The sequence below is a fragment of the Vipera ursinii genome (genome assembly GCF_947247035.1).
Source record: "Vipera ursinii genome assembly, chromosome: 1".
Lineage (NCBI taxonomy): Eukaryota > Metazoa > Chordata > Lepidosauria > Squamata > Viperidae > Vipera > Vipera ursinii.
Window position 1 is genome coordinate 153158658 of NC_139512.1, and position 13305 is coordinate 153171962.

General features: G+C 36.7%; 1 protein-coding gene across 1 annotated transcript in view; it reads right to left on the bottom strand.

Annotated features, from left to right (window-relative positions):
• Positions 1-12181, bottom strand: part of LOC310642018 (sodium channel protein type 3 subunit alpha-like) — a gene marked incomplete at its 3' end in the record, with an annotated part of 69910 nt that extends 57729 nt beyond the window's left edge. Inside the window, 10 exon segments of the mRNA XM_083365395.1 lie at positions 804-1010; positions 1271-1412; positions 3692-3755; positions 5735-6007; positions 7037-7212; positions 7214-7315; positions 7720-7848; positions 8970-9050; positions 10089-10219; positions 11636-12181. Coding sequence (XP_083221521.1) covers positions 804-1010; positions 1271-1412; positions 3692-3755; positions 5735-6007; positions 7037-7212; positions 7214-7315; positions 7720-7848; positions 8970-9050; positions 10089-10219; positions 11636-11902 — 1572 coding nt within the window. The 5' untranslated portion in view covers positions 11903-12181.
• Between the last annotated feature and the right edge of the window lie 1124 nt (positions 12182-13305).

A 13305-nucleotide genomic window follows, 5' to 3' on the forward strand; every position in this document is an offset into this window, starting at 1 on the left:
TTTAGTCTCAAGTGGGAAGCCATAAAGAGGGATTCCAAATGGATGGGAGTATAGATTCAACAATCTACAAGATGACCAAGATGATCCTCCCCTTGTATTGCGACACTGTCATTATCAATTGATACGGGTCCAGCTTCAGGCAGTATTGTTTAGCATGTTCCTGATAGTGCGTAATGGCAAAGGCATGAGAATGCAGAGATGAGGTATTATGTCACTGGGTTGGCCCTATACTGCAGGTTCGCATCCCACCAGGCTCAAGGCTGACTCAGCCTTCCATCCTTCTGAGGTAGGTAAAATGAGGACCCAGATTGTTGGGGGCAATAAGCTGACTTTGTAATAATGCCGCTGGGGGGGGCGAAAGCCCTAATAATAAGCAGGCATATACATAGAATGAAGGCTATTGCTAAGCACATTGATTTGTGCTTTAAATTGTAAGCCGCCCTGAGTCTTCGGAGAAGGGCGGGATATAAATGGGATTAAAAAAAAATACTCCTGAATGGATGGCAAAGACACTTCTTACGGCTCATAAAAGAATAGGTTTTTTTTTTAATCTGTTCAGAAGATCTGGAAAGAAAAGGTCTAGTATAAACAACTCACATGACAAAAGAAGAGGGAGCATATGAAATCAGTGTGGCTCCATCTCTTCCAGGGTCTGGTAGCCAGCAACCTCCCATTCTGATATGCATCCTATATTTTGCCCATTATCAATTGGGATGCACTTGGATAAAAATTTGGGAAGATGCATTTAATGCATCCCCTGCATTTCAGCAGTTTCAAAATGACATCTTCTAAAAGCAAGCTACCTGAGCCTCTTCTTGCTGTTTTTTCAGCTGTTCCAGCATCTGCTGGAACTCTGCCTCTTTCTGCTCAGCTTCTTCCATGGTGGCTTGATTCTGCTCTTCATAGGCCATGGCAACAACAGCCAGGATCAAGTTGATCAGGTAGAAAGAACCCAAGAAAATCACCAGGACAAAAAAGATCATGTATGTTTTGCCAGCAGCACGTAGAGTCTGGGAAAGTGAGTTGAAGAAAGAAAAACAAACACACAAAAAAGAACTCATCTACGTGATTGTAAAAAATCAGTTTTAGTTATTAAAAAATCATTATTACTTTATGATTGCAATCAGAAAACTACAGTGACGTACCAAATAGGCACAATAAGTAGCAATTCTTTGTTGAAAAGTTAGTTACACTAAAATAAATCAGCAGCAAAGCTGATGTTTTTGTTCCAATATCATACATATTAACCTTGCCTCATGACTGTTCTCACCAGTTGGTAAAGATTTTCCCAGAAGTCCTGAGTCATCAGCCGAAAGAGTGATAAGAAGGCCCAGCTGAAGGTGTCAAAGCTTGTGTAGCCGTAGTTGGGGTTTCTACCAGCTTTTATACACATATATCCTTCTGGGCATTGGCTATGAAAAAGAATTGCATCGAGTATTCTTGTTATTTGCACTTTAAAAATATTTTCAAAGTGACATTTTAATTCTAAACTGAACCATTTGTTTTCCATTATGTTCCTGATTGTGCACGAATGCACAAGACTGGCTTCAGCTGCACTTTAAATCTCACTGAGATCAATGAACATTTTAGTCCTAAATAACTAACACTCTGTTCATGCTGAGATACCAAGAGGCCTGTTTGCCAGAACATGCCATGATTGGTCTTCAAGAACACCGACCCCACAGACTGAGGATGGGCTCCAGCAAAAGTCTGACAGCTCGGAAGACTAAATCTCTGGTCCCAGTGAGAGACCCAGATTGGATCCTGCAATGTTATTTTGGGACATGTATATTTGCCTTCATTTGACAGACTCTACCCTTTTCAGCAGTTCCAAGAAGGCACCACACCCATTTGTACTTCTCAGGTAACCCTGAGGACACAGATAAACCTCCAAGGGGCCTCAATGACTCTCTAAAAGAATGCAAATGACCAGCTATCTGCAAGGAATATAAATCCTTCCATTCCTCACCACCCAATGAGAGCTGAAAAAGCTTCTTTGATGTGAAGCTAAACGTCTTCAAAGAAAAACAAGAAAGTCCAGTTGCCTCATGAAAAAGCACCTTTGGGAGCTCATTAATTTCAAACACAGCTGTCTTAGTGTATGTATTACAGAAAGAGATTTTGCATTATATATGTTTTGTAAAGCATACACAGGCACCTGATGCAGTGGCCAAAATCTCTAATAGTGGACCAGGGTATTTGCTTAATCTGAAAAATACATTAGTTCGTAATTTCAAAGCTATCTGAAATTAGTCTTTACCTGGTGATAAAAAGATTATGGTGAAAAGAATAATAATAAGTAGCCTTCACAGTACTAGAATTCCTGGTCAGCAACAGCTACATATTTAGAGTAAACTACGAGATATTCATGAAGAGTAACAAAGCTAAATACTCATATAATGATCATACTTGTTGGCAACCTCTGCCTACTTTAGCACTTTATCATGCTACTGTATTTTTACACCAATTGTTGACAAAATATGTCATTGTATAGCAAGGGCACTATACAATACTAAATAGTAGGTGGAAATAAATTCAATGAGTGATTGCTTTTGATGCTTTTCTTGCTTATTATTGATATCACCCCATATCATTTACTTTTGTCATTTTAAATGTATTAAGCATCACATGTATCTCTAAAATGACATTTGCAAACATAGTTTTTCTTTAATTGTATTTGGCAGGGACAAAGAACTTGTGAAAACATTTTTGAATAGGCAGAAGTTTCCCAGCCACAATCAAAAGTTTCAGTTAATTAATAAAAGTACAAAAACAAAGTTCAAATACATGTATTTTAAAAATAATGTTCCACATGTGTTGGATTCAGAGAAACCAGATGTAAATGAATATTACAGAACAAGGAAGTCCCCAATTTCCCCAAATGTCTAGTTTCTTTTGCTGTAGTTTTCTGTGCAATGTCCCTCAACTTGTTTCGGAAAGGCAAAAGAAGAACATGGGAAAATGAACAAAGTTGCCAGGAACAATTTGATAAAATATAGGATAATAGATAATAATGCAAGATAAGGATGATCTTCTTATCCCAAACATAATGTTGCAAGAGATGATATCCCCCATCACCACAACTAACCATTGGCTTGAATTTCTCGGCATGCAAAAATTAGCTTGGCAATTATTTAAGAAAGATAGATACTGGCACATACATATTTTTGTCTTTTGACTGATTTTTTAAGAAGTTCTTGCCTTATTCGGTTTGATGTTTTTAACATAAGAATGGTGTAAAAGGGATCGTTGGGTTTTTTTTCCTGCTTCTATTTTAAACAACTCTCGCAGACCGATGGCTTGATAAATAGCTTGGCAATCTTTTTAGAGAAATTTTGATATGCTCACAATTTTAAAAAAAAAATTAAAATACATTTCCAAAATTAATCCTCTGATGATCAAAATACTTTAGAAACATTTTGTTTCAAATAATAGAAAAAACTGGGCGCTTATATTTAGATAAATCCATTACCAGTGCATAACTAGGAGTGGGCTAATTTCTGCTAGCATTAGCTTAGGTAATTACGTGACATTAGAGTGATCATTCTTAATATGCACAATCATCTCTTATGCTCATAAGACTTCCTTCTTCTCACAAGTAGCTCCTGCAGATCCTGGATCATGTGAGGTTAAATGTTTTCTAACTTCATTGTAACAGTATGGAATACAGCGGATTATGAAATATTCTTACCCAGCATCTGAGCTATTACCACAAAGAAGTGCATCTCTATGTCCTTCCAAAACATAAAAATGACCTGATTGAGAAAAAGAAAAAAAAACAACTACAGTACTATTTTTGTTTGCAGATATCAAATATAGATCCATAAACATCAGAAGTATGAAAATACTATAATTAATTATAAACATGTGATGAGGAAAACCCTCTTTTATGGAAGTTATGGATTATTCCTCGAAATGCTATTACTTTTTTTCAATCATTTTTATTATTGTTTTACTGAATTATTTTGTAAACCTCTTGGAGCTTTGTTTGAATTACTAAGCAACAAATAAATTACACCAGTGCAAAACTTTCTCTTCCATATGTTTAGCTTTAGATGGTCATTGTTAGAAACATTCTACTAATTGATTCAAATATATAAATTTGTATTGTCATACGTCTAATAAAATCTTAAATTATAGTCCCACGCCCAATTTCTAGGGGTTTGCCCCACTGAATTCAGGCGAGATCTTGGGATCCTGAGTATGTGATAACGGTGAATCCCCAAGGAGCTTTTTTTACAAAAGGCAAGTAAGCTTGATTTTTTTCTTTGAAAACATTTTGCTTCTCATCTAAAAAGCTTCTTCAGTTCTCACTGACTGGAGGAAAATGGAAGGATTTATATTCTTTGAAGCTCATCGGGTTGTTAGTTCTCTGAGAGTCATTGTGGTCATTTGGGGATGGCTATGGAGCCTTCTTGGGACTGTTGAAAGGACTGCTATGTATCCCTCCCCGGTTGAGAGAGGGCTGTCCAATCTTAATGTAGATGGCCTCTTTGATCCCTCTTTCAAACCAGTGGTCTTCTCTCTCCAGATTGTGGACTTTGCTGTCTGTAAAAGAGTGACCTTTGTCTTTCTAATACAGATGGACCACTGAATCTTGTCCTGATGGGTTTGTTCTCCTATGTTGTGCCATGCATTTGTGAAGTGGTTGTTTCCCCAATGTGCAGGCCTGTACATGTCTCACTGCATTGCACTGCATATACTAGATTACTCAGTTTGTGTCTGAGTGTTTTGTCTTTGGAGTGGACAAGGATCTGCCTTAAAGTATTCCTGGGTTTAAAGTGGGCACATAGGTTGTGTTGGCTGAAAATCCTCCTGAGTTTTCAGATATTCCTGCAATGTATGAAATGACAACACTGCTCCGTTTGATGTTTTCTTCTCTGTTATGAAGGAGCTCCTGTTGGATCGTTTCAAGGAGGATTTTCAACAAGTTTCAGAGAGATAACAAATGACCCTCTGAATGCTAATGACCAGATGACTGCAAAGATAGAAATCCTTCCATTCCCCTTCAGACAGATAGAATTGCAGAAGCTTCTTGGGTGAAAAGTGAAGTGTTTTCATTGAAAAAAACCCAAGAAAGTCCAGTTGCCTTTTGGAAAAAGCACTTCTGGAATCTCCATAGACCAGAAGGATGAATACTTCTTTCAATGACAATTGATACCCATTAATTTTGTAAAGGACCGTGTGTGTATTAAAGCAAACACACACAAAATGAACATTTAGCCTTATTAATGGGAGGGAATTCAGTAAGAGTCACACCTGGATAAACAAACAGAGGTCTATACCAATTGCTGTAACAATTACCATTATATCCCTAATTTATTATTTTAGCTTGTTAGAGATTATTTTATTAAATCCATAAAAGTTAAGTGTTTATTTTTTTAAAAAATCCATGTTACAACTCCAGAGAGACTCTACAGAGAGTCAAGGAGGGGGCAAATAAAGTGGGTCATGACATCATTTCACCATTATCACTTCATTGTGATTTGTATTCACAACAGAACATTAGGAGTTTTTAAAATACTAGGGGTTTTTTTTGGTTATTTGCACGACATTATGTCAAATGATGTCATTATGTTAAGGTCAATGGAAAAGAAAGGAGGTGATTTTTTTAAACAGTTTTGCTGTTTCCTGAGACTTTTTATAGTAGAAGAATCCCTGCTGGGCACATCTGATAATATACATGATTATATTTTCCCCCCTCTATCTACCAATTATATTAAAGCATTCTTACTTTCATCCTCAATGTACTCCTTCCAGTTAAAAGTGGTCACTGTCATATTTACATAGGTATCATTTTCTCCCTCTGTGCTATTGAAGTGGGAAGTGACATTTCCTTCAAAAGTAGAATTGTCCAACGGCCACAGCAAGCATTTGTGCCTCAGGTTCCCCATGAAAAGTTGGAGCCCTATTAGTGCAAATACACTCAGACAAAACACGGTCAGGATCATGACATCGGAGAGCTTCTTCACAGACTGAATGAGGGCCCCTACAATTGTCTTCAGGCCTGCAGGCAGAAAGGGACCAAAAACGCTAATCAGTGTCTGCCAAACATCCTTCCATTCTATTTAAGATGCCATGCAGCAAAAGCCACGTCCCGTTTGTGAAACGGTAAAGCTTTATGGACAGCCCTGGCACTTGTGAAAATGTATGAAGAAAAATCTTCTAGAGTACAAAATGAGATGTACTGCTTCCCTTTTTTTTTCTTTAAAAATGGCATATTCATTTCAGGTAATCCATTTTTAAAAAAAATTATTTCCCCAAAAAGTGAAAGCAGAGAGATGAGATCCTAGGCCATGACTACCTTGGCATTTAATTAATAGCCTCTTCTTGGCCTTTTGGCTAAGATCAGGCATAATGTATTCAATGTGTATACTTCTCTATTTATCATTTATTTTTATTTTTTTAAAATTATCTCACACTTTTTTTTGGAAGTTTCTTCAGTTCACCGATATGTCTTGACATATTGGGATAGAAATTCCTAGAATTTCTGGGCCAGCATGCTGGCTAAAAATTCTGGGAACTGAATATCCGACATATGTCAAAATCTTATTTCAACCATTAATTTTGAAAAACTTCTGTAACACCTTAATTCAAATCTGAACATGAAGTGGGATCTTGTTCTTTTATGTTCTGTCAGGAATAAATCTCACCATGTTTTTGGACAGTCTTCTAAATGTGTTTAAGATGACACATTGAAACAATATAAAAAAATATGGCAATACAGGAGCCATAGTATTAGTTAAAGCTTTCCACTATACAAGAAAAAAAATGTCATCTATAATGCAGCAGCATCAACATAAAGCAAACCCAGAAACATGTAAGCTGTGCATTTTGTAGGTGTCACATGCAATTGTTTTTAAAACTCAAAGGCTGACTTTGCAAATCAAAATAAATGTTACATTTGAAAAGACAAAGATCTTCCGATTCCTGCCTTTTAGTAACATTAGCAGCAATCAGCAAGACTTATCTACGAAAAAGTGGGTGACTTCCATGAAATTAAGAAGTCAGCCTCTGGTTTTAACCTAGCTCTCACCTGGAATGACTGATATTGTTTTCAATGCCCGGAGAACTCTGAATGTTCTCAACGCTGAGACATTGCCCAGGTCCACAAACTCTGTCACATATCTGTAATAGGGGAGTTCACACACAAACACAATGACAACACACAAAAAACAGCTGAAAATACCAGGGGCCTGGCCCTTCGTCAAGCCACTCCTTACCTGGGATTACAGAAATAGTTTTCAAAGCTCTCAATACTCTGAAAGTTCGAAGAGCTGAAACATTGCCTAGGTTTACAAATTCTGTTACATACCTGTAGAATTAAACCACAGTTATTCAGAATTGAGGCAGAGCTTAGTCTAATTACTCGGTGTTTTTTCATGAAGGCCATGTAGGTAATGTCCTTTTGAAGTCCTATGCCCAGCAGTAAAATCCCCCTATTTAATGCCCTTCAGTCTTTAGCCCTGCTGGCTGGAATCTATGAGCGCTGAAGTCCTAACTCATCCAATTAAATATTTAAATAGGGCTTGGAATTAAAAATTTCTAAAATGTAAATAAACAATTACATTATGTAACCATTTGCATTTTTATTGAAATGCAAACTTCGCTATTGGCAGAATGTTGTTTATTCCGGTCAATATATGCCCCCTAATAAGATAAACCCTTGCACCAATTTCAAGTCCATTATAAAGTTTTTAAAATAAGTATAGTACTTACGCCATCAAAATGACACTGAAGTCAAGCCAGTTCCAGGGATCTCGAAGAAAAGTAAATCCTTCTAAACAAAAGCCCCTTGCAAGGATTTTTATAAGTGATTCAAAGGTATAAATTCCAGTGAATGTGTACCTGGAAGCATGCAGATGTAGGTTGAAGAATGCTGAATTCCATACACTCCTTAATTTGCCCACAGATCTAATACTTAACAACAAATAAAACTTTAGAAATATCAACTTTCCCTGAATGTTCAATGGTATAACTCCAGTGCAATCAGATGAAGGTAACACATGCTATTCATTTATTTTTGTATTTTATTTTGACCTAGCAACGCTAATTTAAGAAATGTTGGATGACTGTGACCATGATCTGGTGAGATCACAGCGAAAGTTGATAAATATATAAATCAGCCTCTCAGTATGTATTCTTGTAGAAAATTGGATATGCAAATACATTACCAATTTCACTTCTTGTTTCTAACAAAAACATTTTAAAAATCCAGACTCCCTTTACTAGTGAACCTGCCTTACATAAGCAAGAAAATGTCTCATGTATCAGAAAATCAGCTTTCTTGCTATTCTTATATAAATAGCTCATTTTCCGAATGTCCATTTTTATGAGCAACACCCACGTCCAAGAACTGGTTTCTGGGGAGTGGGGGAACCTCAGGTTTGCATAAATAATTTACTTATGAAACATATGTGCATGCTACCCAAATAATTCTCAGCGACTCACATAAAAAGTACAATATAAAACAATCCTACGTAAAAATTAAAAATACATCAATACCACAAAAATAGAAAGTGGATAAAATATCCAGCAAGAATCAAATTAAGAGAAAGGTTCTCTGAAAAAAGTACTCTTTACAAACTTGTGGAAAATCAACCTAGAGAGGGCCAGCCTGACTTTCATACTGGCACTGTTGCAGAAAAGCAATGACTTCAGGCCCCGGAACCTTCCAGAAGCATGGGACTTGGTAGAGTTTTGCTTTTGTTTCAGGATTGGAAAGAAATAATAAACTTTAAAATAATGAATGTTTTTTCGTGGCACTTGCGGGAGACTCCAAAAAGGGGGCTGAAATGAAGAATCTTCTTTTAAAAAAGGGTATACTGTAGCAAGTTGGGCAAACAAATTTAGAATAAAGGAGCAGAAGGAAACACAGTTCAGCTATTGAGGCTGCTCATTAAAATCTACAATTGAAAATGCATAAAAACAAAGATAACTTACATATGTTTAAAAAGAGTTTGACTTACTCTACATTCTTTGTCCATTCTGGAGGATTACTCATGGTCATAAATACACAGTTGGTCAAAATAGTGCACATAATAAGCATGCTGAATAATGTAAAACCAAGTTAAGGAATTTTGGGCCTTTTATTATTTGCCATATCACCAAACAAACTTAACGACAGAGCCATCCTTATTTTTCTGAAACAAGGTAAATCCCACAAAGAAACTGGGTAGTATGTGAAATCTAAGCTGAGCAAACACATTAAACTGCTGCAGCAAAAACAGATAAAAACATGGCACATTTAAAACCATGGTTTGTATTAAGACAACTATCATAAGCAGGTTGTCACAGATCATGTCGCTACATATCAGCCAATAATAGCAAGGAGTCTCTATACGGCAGCACAATCTGCTGCCTATAACTGAGTATTTTCTTTGTACTGGAGAGTTAGATTATATAAACCAGCCATACATGTGTTGCACTGAGATCTCAGTTGTATTTGTGATATTTTATTCACCAAGCATTAATGTCTCTACTACATTTTAAACAATGTCAATTTAGTATCAAATTGCCGAGGCCATTTTTTTCCAATTACAATTTCATCACTTTATTTAACTTTCTGAATAAAAGTTATTTCCATAACTAATTATTTTCAACACAGCTAAAAGGATAAGATATCCATTAACAAGAAGAATCCGAATACTGATTTTTTTCCTCATTCCCCTCAAAACATTCATCCATCTTCGTCCCCCACCCCACCCCATCCCACCTTCCCTTTTGTGACCATGTTATGCTCCTCGTGCCAATTGTTGCAGATGATACATTCCATGTCTCCTGAGATACATAATTATTCCAACAGTATCCTTTCCTTTTAATGGCATGAACAAATTTAGAATGCAATTGATGGAAAAAACACTACTATTGAGCATTTAAGTTATGCCAAACATTTAGATTTGTAATCTAAATATCCTGAGAGAGAGAGAAAATATTTGACCAAGAGCTTTGACCCAGTTTATTCTAATACTACTGTCCAAAACATGCCTTTATCATCAAGAGACATTTCTTTCTGACCGTAGCGGTAAAGATAGTAATTAAATTTCAAAATAATATTGGCAAAACAATTCAACTTTCATTTATGACACTGAAAAGGATATGAATGTACCAAAATTTTAATAGCGATTTTTCTGAGAGGATTGAAAGGGGTTAAAATGTACAAGGCAGATGTGGCACTGAATCGGAAAATTGCCTTCCCTCTGTTCAACACAATGAAGGTCTGGGGGGAAAAAACAAATAATGGCTCAATTAGAATGTTCTTATGAAGAATACATAAATGGTACACTTCCTAAATCTTGATCCCGTATTGACCTTTGAACAAAATGTAGCACTGTATATTTAGCACCCGGATTCAAATAAAGTAAATTAAAGGTGTTGGGTTTTGTCGTTGTTATCACAATACCTACAATTACTATCACTGCTGACTTTATTGTCCATTAGTGTGTAGCTTTTTGTAACATTGAAAAACAAATTAATTTTTTATAGGGCAACATATAAGTTTTTAACACCTAAATAAAAATGATCAGAATCAAATAAAGTCCATGCTTTTTTCATCAGCACAATAATACCACACTCTGATGAATTCAAAAGCACTTATTCTGACTAGTTCCCTCCTTCGAAATACCTTGGTGTCTCCCTCCCTTGCTATTGTAGCAACTTTTATCACAGAACCTTCTCTTTGCATTGTTCAACAACTCCCACACTGCCATCAGTTAAGGTAGAGACATGAGTTTAGTTATTACAAAGAAAACAGATCTAGTTTAGGGCAAGCCACTTGTATGTAAACAGCAAACCCACTCCCTTCTAGCACTGATGATGTTACCTAGTTGGGTAATGAAACATCTGCAAGAGAACAACCAAGCTCAGAGACCACCAAGACCTCACAGATATGGTTTAGTCTCCTGTCTGAAATCTCTCTCTTTCTCTTTCAGTTTTCCTTCCCATTCTCTAGCTTTTCTCTTCATTTCTTTCTTGCAGATTCTGCCTCTCTCTAGGATCTGAATTCTGGCAATGAGAAATAGTGATATTCAGTTTTATCGGTGGTACCAGCAATCTTCTAGGACGGGTCTGTTCATTCTATGGGTCCCAATTAAAGTCAATGAGCTTTATTATACTGTGTGTCGGTATTCTTAGCTGACTGTATAGCTATTGCCATCCCCTTTTGTTTGTTTTTTTAAAGAAAAGATTTTACTATTGCAAAAGGTACTGAGCAAAAGGAGATCAAGAACAGATATGATATAGTGTAATTAAATATATTTGTATTATATAAAAGAGTTCTATAGTGTGCTACTTTCTTTCACACACACCCCAGCCACTAACTTCTACTTAGATAATTGTACTTTGCTTTAAATTTTTTATAGTTTTTGTTTACAGTTATTTTACTCATTTTCGTAGTGGTTTTTAATCAAGATCTCGCTTATCTTTTTTCCAGCCCTAGAGCCAGTTCTGCATAAATATAAAACAGGATGCCCATGAACCATACCCGTAAAGCCATGCTGCAAATGTTTTCCACATTTTTTTTCTGAGTGTGAACTGAGAAAGATAAACTTAAGTTAATACACACTGAGAACATCAAGCATTCACAAAACCTTTGCAAATATGATTCAAAATCCAGCCAATCTTAATTAAAACTCACTTTTTTATTGCTATAGTAAGGGTCCAGGTCCTCCAATGGTTCAGACACCATTCCAGGAGGAATATCCCCATATATAAAAGGAAGTGTTTTTCCTGCTTCCAAGTCACTATTTGGTTTTGGCCCATTCTCATCATCATTATCCGTATGTTCTTGTTTGGGCCTTTTCGCTTTTTTTTCTGCGCACCGTTTTTCAATAGCTGCAAGAGATTCTCTAGTAAAAAAGCGGAAACTGTCAGGTCCTGGTGGTACCAGCAGTGTCTGTGCCATTTTTTCATCCTGCACATTGAAATTACTTTTAGCCTATTGCATAAGAATGACCTGCAAAAAAACAACAAGGTGAAATTAAAAAAATGGTTAGAAAATAAACAGTGTTAATATATCAATCACACATACGTAATACAGTACATATAAATAATCAAACACAGATACCTGCAAACATGTACACACAATCCCTTTTGGATTTCTCATCCCAGAACACCATTATTTAAACTTGGCTCTGCTTAGCTTCTGAGCCAAGACCAGATCAGTCATATGCTGTTACCTGCTGTGGCACATGGATGGATGGATGGATGACAGATGCATGTGTATCTTCACCCTATGGAATGAGCTTTATGACTTAAGAAAGAAAGAAATTGCCTAATAGTGACTCTGCTTTGGGGCAAGATCAAGTTTCTTCCTAGAGCTTCCAGAGCAGAGATAGGCAACCTTGGCTCTTTTATGACTCGTGGACTTCCCACACCCAGAATTCCTGAGCCAGCCAGGAAGTTGAAGTCCACGAGTCATAAAAGAGCCAAGGTTGCCTACCCCCGTTCTAGAGTATATATTCTCCAGAGCTACCTGTATCAATGAACATGTCCCTTAAGGTTGCAAAAGCCAAGCAGCATCTTAAATCTGTGTATGTCATGCTAGCTGCTATTTAGCTTTCTGAAAAGAGTGCCATACATAAGAAGTCATGACTTCATGAAACAATCCTCCAGCCACGAAGATTTCCCCATTCTGAGTGGTGATGGCTTGAGTTTTACTGACTGATGACTGGGCAATATAGACATTATGACTAAGTACTACCCCTTGCTCTTCCTTCTTCCAGTCACCCAGAAAGATATTCACCTTTCAGAAAGATCATGGCCAGAAGAAATCAAAGAACCTGAAACTGTGATGAGGATGGGGGGGGTGGGGGGGTGGGGGAAGGGCTTGGAACCATAACAATGGCAAGAACCAATTAGCCAAAAGGCGATCTGAGATTAAATCAGCTCAAAGTATCAACCATTCTAGTAGGAAAGGGGAGTAAGAAACCCAACAAGTACTAAACGGCTTATGTGGATATGGGAACGGGGAAGTTTGGAACAATTGCCGAGACAAAAATGAAACACTGAGAGAGAAAAAATATTTTTTACCTTTTTGATTTCTGAAACTGTGCCACAGAATTTCATGTAAATTCTTAGGGTGGAATATGCATCAGCTCTGAACTACAAAATCTTTTTTTCTTCCAGAGGCAAAATTAATTCATGAAGTCCCATCCTTAACAGTGGCTGAAATAGAACTCTTTCCCAGTCAGTGGATTCTTTTTTTAATTGGGAAACGAGCAAAACATAACGATAATAACGATGGAAGTATATATACTGTTAAAGAAAAAAGGAAAAAAAAGAACACATAAAAAGGTAGAGTTGTGG